Source organism: Scleropages formosus, chromosome 17 (genome assembly GCF_900964775.1).
Source record: "Scleropages formosus chromosome 17, fSclFor1.1, whole genome shotgun sequence".
In the NCBI taxonomy this organism is placed as follows: Eukaryota; Metazoa; Chordata; class Actinopteri; order Osteoglossiformes; family Osteoglossidae; genus Scleropages; species Scleropages formosus.
Window position 1 is genome coordinate 12,934,984 of NC_041822.1, and position 26,748 is coordinate 12,961,731.

Sequence of the window (26,748 nt, forward strand, 5' to 3'; positions counted from 1 at the left end):
TTCAAATGAAGATTACTAGCAAAACATCTCTGAAATGTTAAAGTCACCAGTGTCCTCATGCACAAGGAATGGAGCTGCTTTAAAACTGCCTCCAGGAAGATCACTGATACTAAGTAAATAAGCTTGTAAATGAACCAACAAGATTAAGAAAACATATAAAAATATACAGAAGAATATAATGTTAATATTTTTGGTATTTAAGGAAGGACATGTTTCTGCCAAAAGAAATAACTTTTGACTCACAGTTAAAACTTTAAAAATAGTAACCATGAAAGAGTTCAACACAGTAATAATTACATTACACCATTTTAATGCAGCATATACATTTTGGGTGAGTTATAATTTCACAGCACATGGTAATGAATAATAGAGTTTGCAATTTGTTGGAAAACCAGTGGAACGCTTATCTCTAAATGCGTTTTTTGTAGGCAAAAGTCTCACCCACACCACCCCTCTGGAAAGCAGACAGTTTGAATCCCGGTGGAATTTAAATGAAGATATGTTATAAATATTTATGACACTTCGGTCCCAGGAACCTCCATATTCGCTCAATGTTAAATGAACGCCTGAGGAATACATACTTGGGTTATTAAAACCAAAATGTGAACAGTGTCTTCGTAATCCACCGTCTGGTTATGGGAGGACACACCCCACCAGGGCAGCATGGCACAGGCTATACTTACTGTACTACCTGTGAAGCAGCTCAGGTTAAACATCTAGCACACCACAGCTATCCTCAATACAGGATGTGAACAGCTGCAGTCTCCAGGTGATAAATTCATTCTCTCGTACTATTACACCATTTTAGCCCACGCATGCTGCAATCATCTAGCAGCTCTACAACTCTATTAGGTTTATTTCTCAGTGCCACAAATGTAGCTATTATTCAATCTAGACCCATACTGTTCTTCTCATATAGAACTATTAGACAGCCAAAGGAGGCAGGCAATTCTGACAATCCTTATGCTGGGACAACTTAAGAGATGCAAACAGTCATTATCTGGCACATACAGGGCCCACTGGCAGGCAAGTATGGCTTAACTATGATATGCTCCTGCAGCAATTATGTTAATGGCTCTGTTATGAACAGCTGAAGAGAGCCTGGGCCTTTGACCTTGAATTAACCTGCATTGAAGGGGACATCTGTTTTGTTGAGTTATTGCATGGTATGTGAGGTCTGTACAATAACGTATGATGCCAGATGCACACTTCATCAGAGGAACACAAACTGGGCGTATGTGTGAGTATGTGTGTGCGCGTGTGTGCGCGTGTGTACAAGAGCGATGGACAGAGGAGACACGGTCGTCATCCCTGCATGTTAATGTGCGCAAAGAAAGTAACATGCTCTCTTTGGAAGCAAGTACGAATGTGTGTTTAGGTGAGTGAATTCTTGTGTTCCTTATGCAAAAAGGCAGAACAAATTTCCAATATCAAGTAAGGAAAACAGCTGGATTTCTACTGCTTATTGCTTACCTAAGTAACATTTATGCAGCTTGAACATGTATGGTGCACACCACAGCGATGAATTAGGAGTTAAAACCCATTAAACGCTAATGTGTTTTTTTTTTTCCCCTCCCGTTCACTGTGAGAGGAGATTTAAAACCATTGAATTTTAATATTTCAGCCAGAGCGGCGAGAGGCAGGGAGAGTAAATGAACCTCTCCACTGCTCTCATTCAGACATGAACATTTTAATCACTTTTACTTCCCTGCTCTCCTCAAACTTTCTCAATGCAATAATTCTGAAAGCCCTTAACACGGTTAGCCACCAAGGCTTGTTATGGCACGTAAAACAGATAAGAACTACTTAATTCCCTTAGACTTCCCACAGAACACTGCTGGGAATGAGTTTTTTAAGGACTGCTGAATTTATGAATTATGAACATGTAAAATAAAAACAGTGTGTTCATTCAGCCATATGGTTGGGAGAAGCTTAACAGAGAACCTTCCAGAGTTTAGCTGACCTGAGTTTAAAGCACATCCTTAAAGCTAGTACAACTGCTCACTGGCCACTTAAAGTAAGAGCCACTTCCATTAGAACTGCTTGCAGATAAGGATTACAGCGTTTACATTTCAGCAAATAGATTGCTACACATTTAGTTCTGGTCAGTGCAAGTTCTGAAAAGAGGGATCAGGCAAGCACACTCCTTAAGCAGGCAGCTTTTCCAAGACTTGCCACAAGTGAAGAATAAAAAGAACAGTGGTTCTTTGTGCCACTAAGTAGCTACTCCCCACTGACAGTATAACAATCACCTGGTACCCAACGTTGATGGTGCCGTAACGGAAATCCAGCAGTTGTTCACCCCATAAACTGTATCACTGATATCCCAACGACATTTAAAAACATAAAAACAAAAGCAAACAGTTCAAATTTGTAGTCGTAGGACACTGCTCTGGATGTCCCCAAAGCACGCCCATCATCACTCTCACTGGGGGAACTTATCTGTTCTCAGGTTCGAAATTAAAGCTTGAAGGTAGGCTACAATAAAAAGATGGAGTAAAGTTTCTCAAATGTTAAAATATTTTTACCCTTTACTCTTGACTTAGTATATGTCATAGTATGTGTCATTAGCCTTATGGCTATGCTTCCAGTCTGACCTCTGACCACATTATGAACACAATCATACTGCAGATGGAGCACTAACATTGATTATCCTACAGGACTACTTAACCTGTCCAATTAAACCTAAATCAATTTTATAACCATTAAAAAATCTCCCATTTTGTGGCTGGGAGGGTGCGTATGTAGTTTGCTGAGTCCAAACAACACCCATTCAGGATGAGTGTATGAAAGGAACATGATGCTCTGGACAGCATAGGGGCCAGCTCCTGCTACACATGCACTGGCCTGGCCAGGGCTCCTGCTGACCTTTCCACAGCTCTGCTGCACAGAGGGAATTATAATCAAAGCAAATGGAATAATTACCACTTCAAAGTGGTTTTGATATGATAAATAAGCAATAAAAGTAAGAGCTTTCATGTACCAGCCTTTCTGTAACGGCTCGCAAAAAACTAAGAATCGGACAGAAGCGGAAGGTGTAATGTAAGGTGATTTAAAGGCCACAGGAGGAGGCCACCTCTAACTTCTGCAGGTGAGACATACTTGTCACTCAGGTGTCATAACAGGCAAATACCTTGTTCATCTCCATTCAACCAATAATTTTAATTGCTACTACTGTATTAAAACTCATGAAGGGGAAATGTACACGTCAGCTAAAACAATTACATTTATGTAATTATGTATTTTATATATTGATATGTACCAATACTAATATCAACATTTTGTGTCAAAAGGCTCTTGCATCTTAAGGAGCTCAGTATGGCATTTGCAACAGACTGATAAAATAATTCTTACATATTTAACCCCTATGCTTTCTCATCTTAATAGTCCCTTAGGTTTTGCTGAACTTCCAGAAAGGGCAAGATATTAAAATATTCCAAGAATAACAAGTAGTACAGACCCTGGCTGCAATGAAACTGTTCTTAAATGGTGAAAGTGGCTTTTTTTTCTTAAAATCTATTTATGTATGTTTTTCGTTTAGTTTCAAAGCTGAAGATGAGGTCAAGCCTAAATGTACATCTGCAACTAATAACATTAATCGTCCTAATCCACTTTGCCAATATATTCTCCCTAGATTCCAGACGGGGGGAGGGGGAGCTGCTCAGAATATCTGGCTCAACCCTTTAAACCCCTGCCGCCCATCCCTAGCCCACAGGACCCACTACTGTCTCTCCAACACAACCCCCCTCCTAAAGGACCACACAGCACGCTGTATTCCCATGGTAACAGAGGAGAGAGAGAAAGGGAGAGACAGCACGAGGGGGACACAGACATTGTACGTACCCCTATGATGGCATTGAGCTCAGCCATGGTCACCTGCTTGGCCCGCTCCACAGCCTGCACCACCTGCTGCTGGTGCTAAATCAGGGGCCATGAAGAGTAGTGAGGCAGGGGCCAGACACAGAAAGGGGAAATAAATATGATTACAATTCACATGGAACAAACTCTCTGGCATAACCCTCCGTGATCCCATCCCCAGCGGTACCAGCGTCTGCATTAATCTAATTTCATTATGTCAAATCTCCCCATAATCCCAAACAAATCTGTGTGAGATTTAGCTGAAATGCCACTCCTCCAGAACCAAATGAGACAAACACTTCTTTCATCTCAGCCGGGGTGCAGGGATTAACGCTGTTGTTTCCCTACATATGTTATTTCTGGGTATTTATTAAGTGCAGAAAGTATTACCCCATCTTAGATTTGTGGATTTAGACCATGAGCATTAGGGAGGGATAATCTTTTGTGGCATGTTGTGTCATCTATATTCAAAATCAAAAGCAAGCAAATGCAGCCCGTTTGCTTGGAAAGTCATCCGCCATTGCTCGACTGCCACCCCCATTTCCTACTGCCTTACCCATCTAGTCCCCCTACAGCCCCACCCTACTTCAACCTGCAATCTCTTTAGTCCATCACCGTCACTGTAATATGACCACAAAGGTCCACGTATGAGCTACCCACAACTGAAAAACCCTGTAAATTTTGATTTAATTCCTGATGTTTCCATTACTCAATTTGATACTTATTCATTAGATACTCTGAAAGAAAACATTCACAAATGTTCTGGTAACCCTACAAACCTTGCAAAACATTTTTAACGTAGACTGATCGAATCTTAAAGTACCATCTAAATACTGTGATAAAAGCTTTCAAAGACTCCAGTATGCAGGACATATACAAGAAAGTTTAAAATTGTATATGTTTAAAAAGACAGTATTTACCTACTGTATGTATCCCCATTTACTTGCATTTCCTATTGCTCTGTGGTTTAAGACATACTGATGATGATTGTCATAATGTACATGTCAAATTACTCTCTTACCTCCTGAGACAGAAAAGGAATCACTTGGGCACAAATGGCATTCAGTCTCTTCACAATTTCTGCCTATAAGAAAAAGGAGAAAAGGCCAAATTAGTATTGAAGGAAATAATTTTCTTCATGCAAGTGCTGTAAATAAAAGTACATACAAGCACAAATATTTTGCATGAACATTTCTCATATGAAGCTTCCCCAAGATGACCTTTCTGATTCTTTCACAGTCTCACAACATTGGTGTCGTCCTTCAATTGGGCCAAGACTGCCCCAGAACACGGTGGTAGGTGGGCATCTGACCAGCAGCCCACCATGCAATGCCATTGCCGTAAATCCCCATCTTTCCCTGGGAATCGTGAGCCCATTTGTTACATGCTACTAATTAACCTATGATTCATTAGTACAGCTAGCATGGCTACCAAGTAAAAGTGTCTGACAATCACGATAAAGCAAAAGGAAAGGAAGTTAGGGCCACTGAGCGCTCTTCTGGAGTACTTTTGAAAAGCTGTACTCAGTGTGTGCAGCTGAAGTGCTGGTAGCTGTCATTCGAAGTGCCCCAAAAGGACAGTGGGGTAAACTGCCCAGAGAATGATCAGGCTCAACTAGAGTATTCTCATGAAAAAAGGTCACCAGCAATCCTGTAATCATTGCTAACTGATGGCACCGGGGCTAAAAGCAATTCCTCAAATATGGGACAGCACACATTCCCATGACTCTGACGGGACCCTATGCCTCTGAAGGGACCAAAAACAAAAGATGTTTCATTAATCAGATTAAGCACCTCAAATTTCCACATGTTCCATTGGTTGAAAAATACAGCATGCCTTTTCAATTTCCTTTAACTGACACAAATGTCAATTAGTGTATCACTTGAAAAAAGAAAAAAGGCTGAAAAATAACATTTAATAATAGAAATACTTTGTTTACCACCTTAAACTAAGAAAGAATTGAAATGAAACCGCTATGGGCTATTTTTTTTTTTTAAACGCTCTCCACATGGCACAGGCATTACAGGATGTAGGTTATTGCTGTTGTCACTATTGATATTTGTCATTGTAATGTAATTAGGGGTCTAAAATGATGCATTACAGCTCTAGGCAGGGCTTTTATTAAAATTCTCTCCTCTGTTCAGCGAAGCGCAGCCCCAGCTCTGATGGGAAGCAGACAGACAGCTTAGGGGTGAGGAGCAGATTCATCAGAGATGTACTTCTCAGCTTCAGAAGATCAGGAAATAAGAAGAGGGGGAAGAACAAACAGAGGGTGAAAGAGAGACCAAGAGATAGGAGAATGGGGAAGAGAAAGAGTACACCACAAGATGCATTTGAATTTCATTTGGTCACTTGAAATTCTGATGGCATCTAATGAAGTAGCTTGAACAACAGATCTCGAAGTTGAGAACCATGTGGTCAGAATCAGGACTTCTAATCTGCACATTGGCTCTGCCCGTGCCCTGGCTCAGAATCAACGAGTAGGGCTAACTGGGTCAGGAAGACAAGCCATCTTTTCTTTATTCATTTTGTTTCTCCTCTTTAATAAACAAACACTGGGGAATGGTACGGGGGTAATTAATTTTGCTGTGGAGGCTGAAGCAGATCTGGAAGCTTCTTAAAAATCAATAAATTTAGCAGCTGTAACAAAGAACCAATGAAAAGGGCTGCTTGTTCCCCCCCCCCCCCCCCGAGACAGAGCAGGCCCAGGGCAGTGTGTGCTCAGTCTCCAAAGGGAAGGGTGGAGGAATAAGAAGTTTCCTTTGTCATTTCATTTCCTGGACCACGGAGTCAATAGCTCCCACGCGAGGGCTTTTTAACGGAACGACTTCCTTGCAAAACAGTCATTCAGAGTGTTAAATGTTATTGCAGACCGCTGAGCACCCATTCCTCATCCTTCCATCAATCTATCCTTTTGTTTCCTCCTCGTGAATCCTGTTCTCCTGGCTGAACACAATGTTTTAGGCACTGGCCAGCATCCCTGCAGCAGGCAATGACTGGCCCTACTGGCAACATGCAGGGTCACTGGCGGGACCTTTCCCAATTCAAATGCACACATGATACCAGCAGTGAAACCTGGTCTCAAGAGTTTTTTCCTGCGGTGATTCTAATGCATCGGGATTTGCTCTTGTTGGAGTTACAAGGATCAACCAAACTTAAATAGGCAATTTTTGGGGATGTGTACATAATGAATAATGGATAAGTTCTGACCTTGTTTGCAGCACATCAAAATGGTGTGTGTGTGTGTGTGGGCCAGGGGTTATACACAGAACAGACTAAGAGCAGCAGCATAGTTCTAGCCCAGATCAGCTGGAGCCTTCCCCACTTCACACAGCAGGATCTGTGCACCCTCATGCATGATGTATGCTGTGGGCAGCGGTACCTGTCAAAACCACTGCACTCCACTCTGTTAAACCACTGGTTAGCACTTGCTCAATTATTCATCACCATCCTGAGAGCAGTTAATATGCACACAAAGAGTTTAGTCTTGTAAATCTTGCAGGGCCAGAGCAAGGCTGTCAGGAGAATGCCCCCACCGGCTAGCTACACCCCTGCTACCCCCCCACACTGAGCTCCATGGTGTTTTCACATCATATTTACAAAAGACTGCAATTTGAATTTATGGAAGAACATTATTTCCCCTTACTGTTTTACCAAAGGGCACATTAAGCTCATCTAACTATTGAGAACGTGTATTTAAGTAATTACATTACTGAGTAGTGGTGTGTGGTGTTCCCCATGCATCGCACAGGCTCTCCAGAACTGCGCATCCCAGCCACGCAAACATGGATGCGGGCACATCCGGCCTGAGAGACGGTGCGGGGGGAGTCCACCGAGTTTATCGACTACGCACTAACGAGTACGCTCTAATTAGGTCCCAGCATAGTTAACTGCCCTGCCAGCACCGAGACTCATTTTTGTTTGTGAACTGTATGCTACATTATGCATTGTTTTGTGAAGTGGCAATGCAACCATCAAATTTAGAATCTCGCAGAGGCGGCTGAAATGAACACTGGTCGCTGTAAGCGTGCGAGATAATGAGTCTGCGCTTCGGCCGGGAGGGAGTGGATCGGGACAGAGATGGAAACCTCAGCAATAATTGCTTGGCCTTAAAAGCCCGCCACCCCCCGCAGTGCGACGTACGATGCGCCGCTGCTGCGGCTGCTGCAATCACGTGGACGGTGCGGTGTGCGCTTGAACAGCCAACTCCATGTTGTGACTCTCTGCAACCTCCAGGCCGCTGCCGGTGGTTTACAGCCATCACCCCTTGTCCAGCCTGGGCCCGCATGGACCTGAAGGAGATGGCCACTCGTGCACAAAATATGCCTGTCTGAGATGCACATGATGACAAAGCGTGCTGCTCCGTGCCGAGGTGATGGCTACTTATCGGACCACATGATCTCCCTGAGCCAACTGACTTTTAGTGTTGCAGTCCAACAAAATTTATTTCACCGGGTACTACTTGTAGCACAACATAATATTTTTTTAGTCTGGAGATTTTAGACTCTTGTGATGCGATATTTAAATGTAGCACCATCCCCGCGATAAGTTGACAGCTGCAACTGACCTGGCATTCACAGCAGGTTTGAACTGAGAGCTGGCATCCGACAGTGACACACTGGCAACTGAGCCCACAAATCCTTGTTCCTTCCCAACTAATTGCACCACACAATGCCACAGTACAGCTGGACACGAATTCCACTTCTTTAGAATTCCTTATACATTCAATATCCAAGCAGCTTTGTGAGGCATGATTCTGAATGAAATTAGGCATAATCAAAAAAAAGAAAACTACGTGGTTGTTCCCATTGTGGTTGTTTTAATTTTGTTTACATTTACTTCAACACTGTGGGTCATTCATCTACTTCAAAAGAAGAAAAAGGGAGGTGGAGGGAAAATTTTTCTTGTTTCAACAGAAACACAAAAATAGAGAAACTGTCTAATGAAGCAGTGGCCCCAGCCCCTTCTGCAGAGTGCTCACACACTCACGTTCAGTTCCTCTTTATAAGCAGTTTTTGTGAGAACATTTACATGTCAGTGCCCACACCCACAAGCCTCTGTGTGGTTTACATACCTCAGACAGCTACCAGGAAGAGCACACACAGGAACTGCTTGCCTGTATTTTGACACTATCAGTGACATTTATTTTTCCTCTCCACTGCAAAGTAATTGCCTGCATTTATCACCCGTTGGGAGAGGGAATCCGTGAGGAGCAGGCAGAATCCTGTGAAAGGACGACAATGACAACCACATGCCTTTGGGGGTCTGAAAACATGGCAGCTTCCCGGTGCTCGTCCACACCCCTCCAGCTCTACGTCCTGCACGGACCAACCATGGCCGGCACCCTTCGTGACACAGGACCCATCTGTCTCAGGTCTGAGATGCAAAATGAGCCCAGTCACTTACTCAGCACAAGAGAAGCCGTGTAAGCAGTATATCAGCAGGGCTGAATTCACACAATCCAATTGACTAATGTGCTTAACAGCTCCTGTGTAGCTTCCACATCTAGATAAGCCTCTGAACAGGGGCGGGTTTCCCTGCCCTTGGGCGCCACATCAGCCCTGTTATGAAAGCCTTTGAGTGCTAACCACATTACTGGTGATCAAGGGCACATTCTCCCCGCTAACCTTCCACGACCTTCCAAATAAGTGGGGGGTTGGGGCAGGGGGAATAAACACAGCCAGCGTACACCCAACGTACCACAACAGAAAGATCCTACCCACACATTCTAATTTCTGACTCCCAGAACGGTGCAAAAACCCCATGTTCCTCAATGAAGAGCTGCTGCGTTACAGAACTACACAAGATGCTTTCACAAGAACACCGTTAACACCAGTCCTCCCAGTCTTGGGCGATGACAACATTATTTAGTATGTTGAGTATATTGTTGCATTTGTCAAAATGGCAAAATAAAAATAAGCCTAAAGAAGAAGCTGGATCTGAGTTTGTTTCAGGAAAAATCCAAAATGCCACGGTAGCAAGGAACCAATAATATGAATGTAATGTAATGAACTGTTCCCTGCACATGCAGATAAATCCCATATATAGGCAGCCAGTGAGAAATAATCTCCCAGAGTCAAAAAAATAAATGCATGAATGAAATCTTAACTCCAGCCCTCTTTCGTCATTACACACTAATCATGTTGCTGAACAGGCAAAACAGGGTGTCTTTGAAAAGCATCAAAAACACATTGATTCCTTTTCAATGGTTACTCAGCACTAGTTAATTAACTTGTTTTCTTGTGTAACAACAATCTTGACATAGAACAGTCTTTTATAAAAAAAAAAAAAAAAAAAGGATAACTCCACTGGTTTATCAATGAAACTAAAAAGGAAGTAATTACACACTTAGGTAATTAATGCTGGCACACAGAAACATCTTAGAGGACAACACAGTAAGCCAGTACTGACAAGGAGATGAAGCTGAACCTGCATTTTAATTTGTGAACACTTGGTAACAGTGTAGCTGAACCCAGAACACTAAATTATTTGAATTGATTGGTCAAACCATAAAAATCAACTGGCAAATAGAGACTTACACACCCAAGGTCAGATACATTTCCATTTATTATTTTAGCAGACACTTTATTCCAAAACAACATAGACTTTAGAAAAAAAGAGTTCGTTACACCAACAGATGGGAGAGGTTTGGATGTAGACACGTGATTCTTTAGGTACAGTCAATGTCTCATCACACCATATGAACCAGAAAATTTTAAACAAGTTGCTGCATGTAATTAATTTAAATTTCAATTAAATTACCAAATCACAACAACATTTGTTTCCTTACCAAGTAGGTTATAAGAAGGTGTAAAGTCACTTATAAATGAATTACTGAGGTGTGACATAAGAGAAGCTACTCAGTAATAGACGCGTAAGTGGAGTTTGACGTTTAATGGAATTACATTACATTTATTTATTTAGCAGACACTTTTCTCCAAAGCAGGTGGCTGGTGGCGTCGTGGTTGGAGCAGCTGCCTTTGGCTCCTAAGGTTGCGGGTTCGATCCCCGCCTCCAGCTGTAGTGTCCTTGAGCAAGGTGCTTGCCCTGCAATTGCTCCAATACCTTTGCCCCGCTGTGTGCCTGGGTACCTAGTTGTGGCCTTGTGATAGACTGGCATCCTGTTCTGGGTGTGCCCTCCACCCCTTCAGCATTGCGCCCAATGTCTCTGGCTTGGGACAAAGCAGCTATTGAAATTGGTTGGTTTTTTCCGAAGCAACTTGCAATGCAAAGCTACTTAAAACTATTTATACAGCTGAGTCATTTTTTTTTTTTTTTACTGCAGAAATTCCAAATTTAGGGTAAGTACTTTGCTCAAGGGTACTACAGTAGAGGATGGGTTTCAAACTTGCAACTTTAAGTCCAAACGCAACAGCTTTAGCATCAGCTTCAGCTGATCATAGTGCATCTCCCTCTAGCAATAACCAAGTCTATTTTTTTAATAAAATAAAGCAAAAAAAATTTGCATTAATTTTAAAGTATTTAAAAAAAAAAACTACTAGTGAACTGAACATAACACTGCACTAATGACAGGAAACCATACTGCATATTATGTCATGTAAGGCAAAGGTTTACATGTAGTGGAATGTCATTTACGTTCATTCATTTAGCTGACGCTTTTCCCCAAAGCGACTTACGAACGTCATTTGGAGGCATCACCACAGTTACACTCGCGGTGATGATGGGGAGCTTGTGTGTGTGCCAGGACTCTGTGCATGACACATGACAAACGGCCCCTGAATGCTTATCTGCCCTAGCTGCTACGTGCTGGAGCACAGCGCTCCAAGCAAACACGCCTCGGAAATGAAAACAAGTCAAGTGTAAAACACAACAGGAAATTTACTGCAACTGCAACCTGATGAGTCTGCCTTCTCCTGCGACCGAAAATAGCTGAAACTGACACAATCTACCGCCATCTATAAACAGACATCTTCAATTAGTCATTCCATTTCCAAGGTCTTCCAGCTACAAGAGAAAGAACACCAAATAAACAAAAAAGGAGGAACATCAAAGAAGTTTTTTTTAAAAAGGTGGGGAGAACTAAACTGAAAGACATTTTTTCCTCATGTCTTAAGGCTGTCTGGCAGCAAACCACAGCTCTAGCCTATGCTGTCACACAGGAACTGGTGCTTGAAGCCACTAAACATGGTGCTGAAGAGTGTGGTTAACCAGAGCCGAAGCCAGCGCCATAAACACACACTCGTTCTGGCTCCCACACACACGCCCCTTTCCGCTTCGCCCCCCCCCCACCTCACAAAGCCCAGGAAAAGATGAATAATTAATGAACGTCCATCACTGTGACTTGAACATAATCCCTAAACAAATCGAATCCACAAAGTGACACCAAAAGGAAGGCACTGGTTGTGTCGGTGCTCTCAAAGACGTTGCCCTCCTGCAAGTTGTAAGTCACCCTTGTGAGCTGAAAGGGCAGCTGAGGTTTTAGGTTTCCTGCTCCTAGTTGTTTATTTCCCCACAGTAACAGTGGGATATTGTTCAGACACTGAAATATGCCATGATAAAAATGTCCTTAAATCAGAGATGAATGACCATTTCATTTGTTTCAGCACAGTTCCTTGACCATCATGTACAGAACACTGATTTGATTAAACCTAAGTTCACAACATGCCCACAATGGACATGTACCACACACAACTGCCACAGAGGAGGACCCATACCAATTTATACACATCTACACTGCAGTTCCACCATTCACAGCAACATCTTCCAGGACCTTCCAGTCATTGACACAACCCTTCTGTTATGCCATCTAGTAGTGTACAAATCACAAGAAAGAGCAGATCAATATTTTCTGCTCTGAACAACTATGGATTGTCCTGCCAACTTCAAGCATTACAACCTGAAAGACTGTAATGATGCAGGGTCAGCTGCAAAGGGTATACCATACCCAGAACTAGAGCCCGGGGCAGGGAGGGGACGGTCATCCATCTCAGTCTGAAAGCTTATCTGTGCATCCACACAGAGCACCTCCTCCTCACTATTGCTACCTTTCCTGCTGTTGATAAATAACCCCACAAGTTTCCTCTGAAATGGAAAAGGAAGGTTGGTCTCATTTGAAGACACCCCCCCCCCCCCCCCCCCATCTTCTCACATTCTTATATATTCCTAACTTCCATATCGCAACTATATTGTAATTGAGTTCTGCAGTCTGGCACACCGTTCCTCCTCATCATCATCATACTGTTTACGTATCACTGTCTGCACATAGCATTTACAAACTATGCTGTGTGAGCCAGACTTCGTATCGCATTGACTGCAAATCAATCAGAGCGGAGAGCAAAAGTCCCATCAGCTGTTATTAAACTACATGATTAGCATCTCTTCATTGTCCATTAATCAACTTGTTAAAGTCATTCACCCCTAGAGTAAGGCACGTGTAAATACATAGTGCCTTGCAGCACAATCAATCACACGCGTGCACACACCCCCCCGTCAGCTTGCACACATTCCTCCTCCTCAGCAGCACTTACTTTATTACCTCCTGCTACTTAATTATTCTGTGCTCCCTCAGCATGGAATCGGCCACTGTTCTACTTATTTACACATTAACTCGCATCTCCTTATGGCCAGCCCTGCTTATTCCCTGTGCCGTACCATTCCACTATCTGCCCTGGACAGAGCTTTCTCAAGCAGTCAGAGTGGATACCCATTGATTTGCTGTCCAGGACAGAAAAATTAATAGCAGCAAATTGCTTTGCTCCCCACTGCTCACCCATCCGCTTCTGCCCCACCCCCACCACCTTTCTCCTCCCTCTTCAGTTCCACCTCTCTACTCGGTCACACTTTGATGACACTGTTCTTTATTTCAGTTGTCTGACCGGAATCCGTCAGGCCTCCTCAACCCTGTTTCCCTTCAACAGGCTGCAATACGCTTCATACTTGAAAATGAGGCCTTTCCTTGCAGACAGGGGAAATCGTGTGTGTGTGTGTGTGTGTGTGTGTGTGTGTGTGTGTGTATATATATATTACACACACACACACACACACACAAAATAAATGACAATAATACTAAAAAAAAAAAAAAAAAAAATCAATGCTCCTATTGCCCAAAGAAAATGCTAAACAAGCAGTATTGGCAATCCACTTGGTGCCGGAGGGCATCAGATATAATGCAGATCCATACAGCCATCCCCCCTCCACGGCTCTCACAGCTTTGCTAAAAGGCCTGCTGATGCCATCTATCATCATTTACCGCTGGGCTGGCGGGGGCTACGGCCATAGCCCACCAGCCCGGCAGCCTGGGTCCTTTCATTTCTATTCAATTAATATTTCAGCAAGACCGCCGCAACCAGGCCTCAGACCTGAAATTGACATTAGCCTGAACCAGGAGTTTCACTGAGGCGGAGCAAAACAATTAAATTTAAGGTTATGTCTTCTGCTGCAACAGAGAGCGCAGAAGACGGGCAGAATTTAAAGAGACGCCATATTTCATTTGACAGCTACTAGTGGTTTAAGGGAAAGGGGGATAAACACAGCATCCTAATCTTAAGAAGGCCTACATTCAGTGTTTTATTTGAGTAAATGATTTAATTTATCGAGGCTCTTCATTACCATCCACACAGAGGGCTGCTGACTGCTGAGTCCTTGTCTTCCATAAATCATTTCCTACCGTTTCCCTGACTCCAACAGAATGAGTGCGTCACAGCATTTTTCTCAGAGCAGTCGCCCAAACAGATGCAAAACACACACACCTACACACTAACAAAATGCCAGACAAACCTATTTACTTATGCACAGCTGTTAATGAGCGACTTCATACCTCTCTCTGCTGTACATTTCCTGCGCCCTGTACGAGTAAATAACAAAAAGGACCAATATGGGGGACAGGATGGGGGGAGTAGGACCACCAACCGTTAATGTGAACTCAAGCTTTTATCAGACAACCAAGGCGCAAGACTCAAATGTCAGGGTCACCAATTACTAGCAACCCCCCCCCCAGTTTCCCCAGGGGGCCTCCCCTCCCAGGAGGAAGGCAGATGTAAGTAGTGAATACAGAGGAACCTGATCTCCTTGGCTTGGGCCACCAACACCACAGGGAAGGGCTATCTCCCTGGATTAGAGCCTGCTTCCTGTTACAAGGCAGCCAGGGAGCACAGCGACTGAGGCTGAGTGCCTAAGAAAACAAATAATCACAGACGTGCCCTTGTGCTTAGAAAGAACTGAGCGTTAGTGTCTGAGGCTAACGCGTTTGTGCACCCAACTGTGTACGTGATCGTACGCGTACACAGCTGAGTGCATCTGTCTGTATGGGTGTGCAATGATGGGCTGGCACATTTATCCACTGACATAAGCTTAATTTTGCCTCTCTGTTCCTGAAGCCAGGATATTATTTTTATTGGAACTATATTATTTAACTTGGGTCAAGGACAACTAGGAGAAAATGCTCACACTGCTCCAGGTCCCCTCCAAATGGCCAGGGGGTGGTGATACAGCATATTTTACATTCTCAGTGAGGAAGAGGCCATAATAGACATGTCTTGATACCCCCTTCTCATGCAATGGCCTTTGAGGACACTCAGCACGCTCACATACCGAGCATGAAAGCTCAGAGTCCTTTTCAGAAGATGCCCCCAACCCCTATCCCCACTCCCTTGCGCTCTGCTGTCTTCAAACATGCTGCGTGCATATTGCCCAACAGGCTCACAAACAACGGCTGTGTCGGTTTATGTCGAATTTTTTATAATATAAAATAAAATAAAAATTAAAAAAAAAAAAAAATTTTTTAAAAAGAAAAAAAAAAACACACACACAAACAAATCACCACATATACAGAAACAAGCCTGACATTACCCAGCCGCTATTAACAAGGTCAAAGAATTTGTGTACAAAGCCACATTGTTGATTAATTTCAGGTTTCAAGGAAAAGATTTTCTTTTGACAACTAACAGAAACAAATAATGGCCAACAGTACAGAAACAATAAGTGGCTCCTAAGAATCCAGACAACAAATAAAAATATAAATAAACCTGGAGACTGTTGAGCAGAGGTTAAAACTTGCCTTCAGAGCCGAAGGTCGCCTTTTCGAATCCTACCTACTGCTACCTTGAGCAAGATGCTTACCTTAAATGACTCCAGTAAAATGACCCAGCAGTACAAATGGGTAAATAAAAGCATTAGCTAAATAGAAAACAAAGTGTAAACCTGTACTCAAGGTATTCTGACTTAACATTAAAATATTGACAAAATATTTGCCAAATGGATAAAACCGAAGGTGGTTTAAAGCAAAACGGAGTAAAAGGGTGACATTTGACTAAACAAACCGAGCATCACCTGGTGCAGTACCCAGGATTTCCATTCCAGTTGGACAAGTATTGACTGGGAGGTGCAGACCACCCATCTGGAGCTATGCTGCATGCTCAACAGCAACAGGGAGAAATGAATTGAGCATCAATTACTTTCATGTCATTCAGCTAGGCCTCTGGTGGGATATGACAGCAGTAAGAAACATGCCCATCCACAACGAGGAACGGATGGAAAACAAAACAACTCCAGATTCTTGCAATACCACTTTGCCGTTATAAATGCATGCACAAAGAGCTTTTTAGAAAACGATCAGGTTTTCCGTCCTTCAAATCAGCAATATTTTATACTCCACAGAAACAGAATGAACATTTCCCATCTCTCCCAATTTCCAGCAGTAGTCCTATTTCATTGCACATCTACCCGAGTGTAGCGACTGAAGGCACCTGCTTTTGAGGAAACGTGATTTAGACAGGCTCTTTAGCCCTATACTGTTGGCTGGCACCCCTGCCTGTACATATCAATATTCACTGCATGACAGCTCTTTGTCACAAGGGAATAAAATGTTAAAACACAACAGCAATGTAAAGACTTTCAAAACCTACCTGTTTGTGCATCTCAATGTTGAGGCCGTAAGACATCTCGTAGTACTGAAAAAAGAAAAAACCAACATGAACAGAATTACATTTCTGATTTAAAAAAAAAAAAAATGCAGCAAAAAACAGATGCCTCTAAAGATGGACCAGCACTTCATCAAAATGGTGGATACTGTAGCCACTATGTTTCAGTGCCTGAAGTTACACACAGACTTATTTTTGCATTTTAATAAAAATACCATGTCTACATTATGAACAAGAAAACGCATACAAATGCAGCTGACAACAATGGGTATGCGCAAGAATAAATGAAACCCGATGGATAACCATCTTCATGCCGCCCGTATAACGACAACAGTCTTTGCATTAGACCAGGGTGCCTTTGTATTAGCAAAAACAAAAGGTCAGTGTACAGGGAGTTGCAGTGCCTCTCCCACAGTTTGCACCCATTTTTATCATCTTAACTTTAATGCAATTTACTCCAGTCCAAAAAAAGAAAGAAAGAAAGAAAGAAAGAAAGAAAGAAAGAAAAAAAAGGCATGGGGAAAAACACCCCTGATGCTTCCATGACAAGAATCAAATCACACTACGGTCAGTTTGGTGGAGTGTGGGACAACACAGAGCCAGCGTCTGCGCAATTTGCATTGAAACCTCGGGAATATCTTCCATCGGGCAAAAGAGGCAGTTGTTCCAGGCCATTCCCGCCGATTAAAGCTCACCATGACGTAGTGTCTCTGCATCTCCGTCTTCTCGCTGGCCAGCTTCTCACACTCCAGCTTCAGGCTTCGAGACAAGCAACACACAAATTGAAATTTCTGAGTCACAAAGGCACACAGACCCGCGTTCGACAAGCGAAGGAAACACTACAAACCCAGCTGTCCATCGCTACATTTCTACAGCTGGAAGGCAGAGTTTTTGACGGAATATATTCAGTACGGTACACCAGCCCACCCCCCAATTTCTCAACACTACAGGTACACAGAAAAGGAAACCTGATAGAGACAGCTGTACCTGGAACTCATGACAATAATGAGTAATTTGTTCTGCAGTTATTCCTACATTTTGACTGAAAAAAGGACAGTATTCTTCATCTGCTACAGTGGTTGCTGTAGTAGAAGGCATCATCGCTGAAATTAAATTCCCCTACTTGTAGGCTACTACTGTGAAAAGTATCACTATGAATCAATGTTTCAAGAGCACAGATTTTATCGATTATGTTATATATACACTGACCCAAGCCCTTGCTCTGTATACTAACACAATGGAGGCAAAAAAATTAACATGAACAAAAACAGTGGAACAGCGACAAAGGGGAACGTGTAACATCCCACACAACACTTTTCGTAGCACGAACACTTAACCTTGTCATATACTTTTCGGTCGGGGGCATTTGGGGAAAAAAAAAAAAAAAAAAAAAAAAAAAAAAGAATGAGAAAGGGATTGCCGGGTCCGTGTTTGTTCTCGAAGCTTCAAAACTGTCACAAAGAGTTACTGACTAAGTTATTCACCACAGACATACAGACGAGGCAACGAATACCGGCGGTAACCGGAGCGTGAGGTGAGGCGACAATGATGAGGTACAAATCAAATGACACGGTGACGGGTAACACATTACTATCGACACTTCTCCAGAGTGAATTACTGTAAAATACTTAATTATTTGCCCATTTACACAGTTGGGTAATTTTACTGGAACAATTATTAGGGTAAGTACCTTGCTCGAGGGTACAGCTGGAAGTGAGAATCGAGCCTGAAACCTTTGGGTTCAAGCAAAGGCAGAGAGAGTAGCGCTAAGCGCTACGCGACAACAAGCTGCCCCCCACACATTCCTGTAAGACGAGTGAGTGTGTGTGTGTGTGTGTGTGTGTGTGTGTGTGTGTGTGTGAGAGAGAGAGACGGAGAGGACGGGCAGCTCACCTGTGGTACTGAGCCTGAAGGAACTGGAACTCCTCCTTGATGCGGTCGCACGACTCCGATATGGTGAACTTGAAGGGCTGAGCAGGTTGGTGAGGAGCCTGCGGCAGGGGGCCGGGGGAGGGGGGGGGGTGGAGGTTGCGAGTTATTGGCGAGCGAGGGAAAACATTCAAGCAGTGTCTAAAATCATGTCAGTTTCCTGTGAGAGAAAAACAACGGTGGCGCTGACCGCGCACTTCGTGTCACACTCACTCACGAACGGCCGCAGAGCAGCCGCGGAGCAGGTGGAGTCCTCAAGCTCCGAGTCCGAGTCCGGTCCGCGCGCGCCTAGTTTCGGAGGGCGGCACGGGTGCGACGCGCGCACGCACCCACACAGACACGCTCCATTAATAGTACTGTCGCCGCGCCCGACACGGGGAACGGCCGCTTAGAGCCCCCCGTTTCACCGCGAGTCACAGCTCGAGAACTGACTCAGACTGACAACACAACACACGGCCGCGTTGGGGGGTTTTTAATTTTTAAATGTGGTACACTTACCGGATGCCGTGCCTGCGGGTACATCTTGCTCAAGTCTCGAATCATCAAAAATGCCTTTTTTAGTTCCTCCACGATAAGCGAAAAAAAAAAATAAAGAGGGGGTATAAAAAAAAAAAAAAAAAAAAAAAAAAAAAAAGTGTCAGTTACGCCGCGCGCGCCTCGACGACGTGACGCCCGCCCGGCCGTCCGCTTCGTTCGGCTCGCTCGCTGGCTCGTGCCGTCTGCCCCTTACGCTCCGCGAGCCGCCACTCGGTACCCCAGGGCGGTGTGTCGTCGCGCGCAGCGCTCCGACATGCTCTCGCCGAAATTCGCTCACGGAAGGCGCGTCGCGTCGCCGTGGAAATCTGAAGTTATCAAGGAGTGGTCTGTGCGGCCAGCGAGGTCTCCGTCGAGCGTCCTGTTAGCCTGCGTTCAGTACAGAATCTTAGGTGCGAGACGGGGGTTGACTCCAGTCCTTTGTGAAAGAGATCTTCTGGTTCCGTCTTTAAAAAGTAATCCTTACGTGTTGCAAAAAAAAAATTTTTTTTTTCTTCGATTCTATTTATAATTTCTCTCAGTACAGTAGGATACTCTTTTTCCTCGTCGACATAATTCCGAGCGAATTTGTTTTTAATGTGTTAGTCCGTCTAGTCCTCGATCGAATTCCTATTTCAGCATGGCATGTGTCTTAAATTGTCGGTTTCCATTTTGCACATTCTGAGATAGCAGATTCGGATCCCGTGGAATTGAGAGGTAGCGTCCGCCGAGCACTCTCGTTCAAGCTCTAAGAACAAGGCTGCCGTATGACTTCTTTGACCAAATTTAGAAGCAGGCAGTCATTAAAATGATATTATATATTCATAACAAACGGCGAGCTCACACATCGGTTTCTGGGTAATGTAGTCAGTAAAGCCATCACACGGCGCTTTTTTCAAAGAAACCCTTTCCCCGTAATAACTACAATTTCCTTGTGTCTCTGCGCAGTTCAGAGGCTAGGCAGTAGACTTCAAGGAGGAGCGAGTATTAAAGAACACCAATCGTTTTAGAGAACAATAAAGGACGTACCCAATTCCAATGCCAATCATTTCTACATGAACCAATTGAATTTAAGAGGAGGAGTCTTTTTCCTGTATCCCACGTGGGGACATGATGTACTGTCAAAAAGTAGCCAATCGCAATGTGACATGACGCTCCGCCTCGTGCAGCACGCCCCTTTCTGATGACGCTCTCCACAGCGAGCCGGGGAACAAGGGTAACATTTGTTCAGCTGTCAGTCAAAGTAACGTGGGGTCACTTCACTCCCTGGAAGTGGAAACGACAAGTGAATCTCTCCCATTTTGTTTCGTCTGTCCTTTGTCGACTACTAACACCGTTCGGAATTCTTGTTAATTAGTGTTGAATGTCCTCTTAAAGGGACAACAACCTTTTTCACCTGCATCAGCAAAAATCTATCGAGAAGTCCAGAACATAAGCGAGGCAGCGAGCAAAGCTAAAACTAGAATCGGAAAAAAAAAATGACCAAATGGAGAAGTGTAAAATATAACAGTTTCATTTATGCCACAATACGTTGATTAAACAAGAACACAATTAAAGCGGATCCATATAAAATTACTTTATATAAGAATTTAGCTGTTTATTTACCCAGTGTTAACAGCTAGGTTATTTTTTTTAAATATTAAATTTCTGATTGAAGATTCGAACTCAAAAGCCGTATTTTCTGCAATACATGACAGAATTATATATTATATGTCGTCTTTTCTCAGTTACTTGTTGCGGGCTGTCTTTGAATTGTATTTGAAGCGCAAATAATAATTTCTTAAAAAAGACCCGCCGCCCCCCCGCGTCCCAGCTATTAATCCCCGCGAACGATACACGGCTGGCCGGTCCGGCCCGGTTCGGATCTGCATTCATAACACCTTGACCACAGCGGGCGCAGGTTTACAGCGTTTTTCCAGAAAAGCGGCAGTGGGAAAGGTTGGTAAATACAGCTCGACCTGTTCAATCCGGAGCAGCGAGCCGGAGCGGGACGGGTGTTTACGGCTGTTGCCTTGTTGTACTCGCGCTTTTCATGGTTCGAATCCCACTTCTCTTGGACCCTAGACCGTGTTACTTACGCCGAAGTGATACTAATAAGAGTACCCATCAGTATAAAATGGGCAAGTAATTGAAAAACAGCTTATCTGAAATCATATTGTCTTGGACAGGAGTGTCATTTACATTTATTCACTTAGCAGAGACTTTTCTCCAAAGCACCTTACAATGGATACTATGTAGTATTATGAGCCCACACACCTTATTCACCAAGGTGACTTACACTGCTAGATACACTACTTACAATGGGTCACTTATCCATACATAAGTGGAACACACTCTCCCTGGGTCACTCACACACTATGGGGAACCTGAACAGCATGTCTTTGGACTGTGGGAGGAAACCAGAGCACCCAGAAGAAACCCAGGTAGACACGGGGAGAACATGCAAACTCCACACAGGCTGAGCCGGGATCAAACCCACATCCTCTCGCACCACCCAGGCGCTGTGAGACAGCAGCGCTACTCGCTGTGCCGCCGTGCTGCTGAGCATCGCCGAAAGAGCGGTTAGTGGATCTTTGGCTCCCTCAGTCACTCAGAACCGAATGATTTCTCCCACTTGGATTTCTGCCCTTGGATGTGCCTCGCATATTCCTCCACCTGTGAGGGATGGAGATAAATTAAAGAATGAAGGCGCTTCCGTGTAGGAGATGTGGGAGAGCTAACGTGGCCTGTCCCCGACGAGGAAGCGCTCTTCCTATCAATTTGAATGTATATTGGTGCCTGGCCCTGCTCGCGTGCTGACGGCGGTGGCTCCTCGGAAAAAGAAATGCGTTTTACGCACACACACACACACACACACACACACACACACAGACAGAGAGAGATCATGATAATTGAGCAGTGCAATAGTTGTGATTTGTTGTGTGCGACATTTAAACTCCCCTCTTGTAATGATATTTTTTGGGGGGGGGGGGGTTCTTTACTACATTTCATGTAATTGTTGTTTTTGCTGTCAAATGGTACTATGTCGGGAGCTATTTTAAGACATGGCACAGAAAAACTTGATATGCAAACAATGTCAAGACAGATGCCACCTGTTATTCTAAGAGCCGCAGGAACAGGAGGTGTTTAAATCAGGCGCTAAATCGATGCCTAGAACCTGGAGAAACCTCTTTTCTTTTTGTGCACATAACCAGCAGCATGATGTGAAAAGTTTCTGATAGTCATTTTTAATGATAACACTATCGATGTCTCTTGCAGGAGTATGCACTTATTTTTTTTTTTACTTTTCTTCCACTAATAAAAGAAATCAGTAATGTACTGCAAAGTATGTGTGTTGGTCACAAGGAGGGATGTTTGAGCATGTCTCTGTATTGGATGGAGAGAAAAAGATAAACTTACAATGGCCAAAAAACAAAAAAAAAAAACAAAAAAAAACTGTCCCCTACCTTTTTTTTCCCTAAGATCTACTGTCTGTGTTAAGGCAAACAGAGCTCTTTCTATGTACTTACTTACCATGGTAAGTCCCGATGTGTTTCCTCAATGTACACGCATAGGTTACTCAAATGCTCTCCACCAAATAAACATCTCACAAAACATTTTCAAATAAACACAGGCTGTGTGTTAATAGATCACTTCTGTTAATATGCCATTTATGTGTTTTGTTGTTTTTAGCAAAAAGATTCAAAGTGCTCCCATTGTCTTTCTCTGCTCTACATGCATTGGTGGTAAAAGTTACTGTATATAAAAATGAAATGATCTTCATTATAAAATGAAAAACTTGGTACAACTTTACATGTAAAAAAGTGAAAATAAAATTAAATGCACTTTAATGTAGTTTCTTGTGTTTTTTTTTTCCAGCTAAGTACTTTATAGCTTAAACCATACTGCTTCCAACTCACTCGCTAAAAATATTCCTTTATTTGGCCGACTCCCCTATCCAGTGTGACTTACGATTTTTCTCATTCGTGTGCATTTAAAAGGTACGTATTATAGGCTTGCATTTTATGATTTGAAACTCTTGTGCCAGCTGTCACCAGATCCCGCCATCTGTAAACTAAAGACACTCGGTGATCCCAGACATAATTTTACCATGGTCCTGTAAGATGAAACCCCTTCGGTGGCATGGTAATAAATATCCTGCAAGAAAAAAGAAAAGAGGGGCCATTTTGTTCGAGTTCCTGTGACAGGAGTTCAGGGTTTAATAGCGCCCCGCTCCTGCTCCTGCTCCTGCTCTACCTGTTCTCTATCGCAGGACGGGGATCAGGTTAACCAAACGTCTGTAACAGTCGGCGAGACACATCAAGCCAAGCCTGTGTGGTCCCATTCCAATCCAAGCTGTAGGAGGTGTAAACCATTAAAACTGTCTTAAACGATCAGCCATTGCCCTCAGAACGTCAAAGGTGGGTCACCAAGTATCAATTACTCCGCTCGGCGGTGGGACCGGGGACGGCTCGGTAAATAAACCCCTTATCCGAGAAGCGGCTAAAAATACAACCTGTCATATCAAACCGCCAATCAAAGCAGGGGTTAAGTGATAACGCGTCTGTGAAACTGCATCCTCCACCAGCAGCCAGCAACTTCCTGCTTCCATCCCAGTGGTCTTAGTGTGGGGCCTGTTCAAATAAACCTTCTGGACTGCAGCCAGACATAAGACAAAGAAGAAAACATTGATAATGTGGCTTACAGAACCAACCCCCTACCAATCCATCAAGCTTTGTCACCCCTCTATAATATATGATTTCCCTTTGGAAGAGCGCTCTTTACAATTCGCTGCGTGTGCTGAGGAACAAAGTGTCCTTGTGATCATCGACAGAGCTGCTTTCTCAACCCATTGTTTATTTACGCCTTGCGGATCACTGTTTATTGTACCACACGTGCGACCGTCTACTTTCTGAGACAGTGACCGCTTTGTACTGCTGTGCTTTCGAAGTTCACTAGTATTCCACTACCTAGAAATAAGATAAGTTCATTAGAGATGGCAGAGACTCTCTCCATTTTGCTACAGGCTACAAGTGGACTAAGTCACCATGTTATATGTGCAAATATGTAGTGTTTTTCTCCTCTCTTGAGGGAAAAAGAGAGATTGAGAGAGACTTCTGTCACACAGAGCCAGAGAATCATTTTGTCTGCTTTACGGTTATCAGATCATCATTAACAACGTGATTATTGTGACTAATAACTGGGGACCGACATCAATCAAAGAAGGAAAACAGTACAGGTGGTCCCCTACTTACGACGGGGTTACGTTTCGCGAAACCCATTGTGAGTCGAAAATATCGTAAGTCGAAAATGCATTTAATACACCTAACCCTACCGAACATCATAGCCTAGCATATATGCGATGGCCATTACGGACTTGCCGCCTTCATGCTGGGCAATTATCTTGGGTTTCTCCTCAACAGTAATTGCCCTCCTCTTCTTCTTCCCACCAGTAGCAGGAGACGCAGATGGGTGTTTCTGTGACCTTATGGATGCGCAAAACACAACGTAGATCGGGGGGTATCTATCTGTATAACGACCGCGTGACAGACCGGGAGATGCGGATTGCTGCCGCTGCCCAGCATCACGAGAGAGTATCACACCGCATATCAGTTGCCCGGGAAAAAAATCTAAATTCAAAATTCGAAGTACAGGTTCTACTGAATGTCTATCGCCAGCTCACCATGGTAAAGTCGAAAAATCGTAAGTCGAAGCATTTAAGTCGAGGAGCGTCTGTACTTCGGATCCCCAAGCAGTTGTGCTGAGGGAGTGTGTTTGGCAGGATGGCTACGGCACCTGGGCACCATGGGGAAGAAGCTGGGACGTGGCAACGGACAGCGCAGCACCGCTCCGCGGGGCTGCATTAACCCAGCAACCTTCCGTCCTCGTACCCGCGGCCGGTTAAAGCAAGGGGCCGAAGCTGCGGGCAGCAGCATCAGCAGCATCCTCATCCGCGGTCTTGCTTGGGTCACGGGCCTTTTCCGGACTGCCGGGTCTCTCCCTCGCCTCCCCTCTCTCTTCTTTCCTCTGCCTCCGTTCCCCTGCTCCGCCGCTCTCTCTCCCCGTTCAGTGGGGGCCGCTCGCACCAATCGCCGGCTACCCTCGGCGGGGGGTCACCTCCTGGACTAACCCGCAGCTAAAGACTGCAATAGATTGTGCTTGTCGGGAGCGATCTCCTCTGCCCATGACCGCAGCTCTAGTTACGCTCTGTAAACACCATTTCCGGTTCAGCAGTTGTCACAAACACTATCTTCAGGTCAGGGGAATGTTTATTCTCCTCTTTGTGTCTAGACCAGGCTTTGCGGCACGGCCACAAGAGCTGCGGTGAGCGGGGCCGCAACGAGCCCCCTCTGCTGCCCTCAGGGGGAACTACAGGCCTCCTGCAGCAGTTTCACTTAATTGAAGCATTTGTCTTCGCAGATTAAGCGATGCTTCATTAATGGGTCATCATTAATTCAAGTCTACAGGAAACGAACTCGTGACCCGCTAATTAAACCGCACGGCGAATAAAGACTTCCAGTTTTTTGCCATTTATTTGCGAGGGAGCCGCGAGCGTTTTTAGCGGTCCGAGCAGGACTCGCGACGTCGGCGTCAAGTCAAGAGATGCCGCGACCATCCAGCAAGAGTCAACATCCGTAGTCTAAAAACAATACGAGTTTGGTTTGAGGCAAATGCAGAGCAAAAAGTAATATGCTCTGAATGGTTATGACCTTCGAGCGTTTGCAATACACGGTTCTGTCTCGCTCTCTATCGCGTTATAATTATGACAGGTTGGAAGCTTCAAATCGTGAAAATCCACCTTGCTGCTCCCTAATGGCTGCTCCTGTGCTCCGTTCATGCCCGGAATATCGTCCGTAACTATGGATTAATAAAGGTCCGATAGGCCTGAATGAAAAATCTTTCTGAAGCGCAAACAAAGATGAAGTTCCATATGAAAATAGGCCACACAAAAGACTTACACGCCACATTCTGGTCAATGGCATTATGGAAAAAAATCACAAGGGCATCTCCGGCAGTGCCTGGCGGCGAGCTAGAACAGCGGAAGCTGCGCTTTGTCATTTGGAGTGCACGCTACAACAAAAAGACAGGTTTGAAGGAAATAAGACATCATCCAGATCAAGGAGATTTCGAAAAGTAAAATGTGAATGTAATTATGCACACAATGTAAGTACAGAGAGCTGAGAATAACCGCTATCGTGGACCGCGGCGAAGGAATGTACACAAAAGCACGTAAAGAGCTCGTGATTCGCACGGTTCCTACTCTGCGTTTCCTAAAGCGCTTAAGATATGAGATCAGGCCGCGGAGAGCCGGCCTTTTTCTTTTTTTTCGGACGGCTCCTGGAGGCAGCGCTCGGTGACGTCGGACGAAGCAGCAGCGCTGTAACGCACACCGTCTCACACACATTGTGTGGCACGGGAAAAAAAAAAAAAAAAAAAGAAAGAAAAAAGAAAAAATCGGCCGCACTCTCACACACTTCATATCGCGCGCATTGCGTGACTCCGGAGACAGCGGCTGCGCTCGACACACACTCCCACGCTGCGTCGCACACTGCATTCTGCGGCATCGGACAAAGCGGCGGCACTATAATAC

At 44.2% G+C, this 26,748-nt stretch overlaps 1 protein-coding gene across 2 annotated transcripts in view; it reads right to left on the minus strand.

The window, feature by feature from the left end:
- The window catches only part of LOC108938588 (transducin-like enhancer protein 4), a 62,431-nt gene extending 42,457 nt beyond the window's left edge, over positions 1-19,974 (minus strand). For both annotated transcript variants that reach the window (XM_029259327.1, XM_029259326.1), the window contains exons 1-6: positions 19,164-19,974; positions 18,630-18,727; positions 17,432-17,495; positions 16,722-16,766; positions 4,880-4,942; positions 3,844-3,918 (exon numbers count right to left, since the gene is read on the minus strand). In XM_029259327.1, coding sequence (XP_029115160.1) covers positions 3,844-3,918; positions 4,880-4,942; positions 16,722-16,766; positions 17,432-17,495; positions 18,630-18,727; positions 19,164-19,208 — 390 coding nt within the window. In that variant the 5' untranslated portion in view covers positions 19,209-19,974. The remainder of the gene's footprint in view (positions 1-3,843; positions 3,919-4,879; positions 4,943-16,721; positions 16,767-17,431; positions 17,496-18,629; positions 18,728-19,163) is intronic.
- Between the last annotated feature and the right edge of the window lie 6,774 nt (positions 19,975-26,748).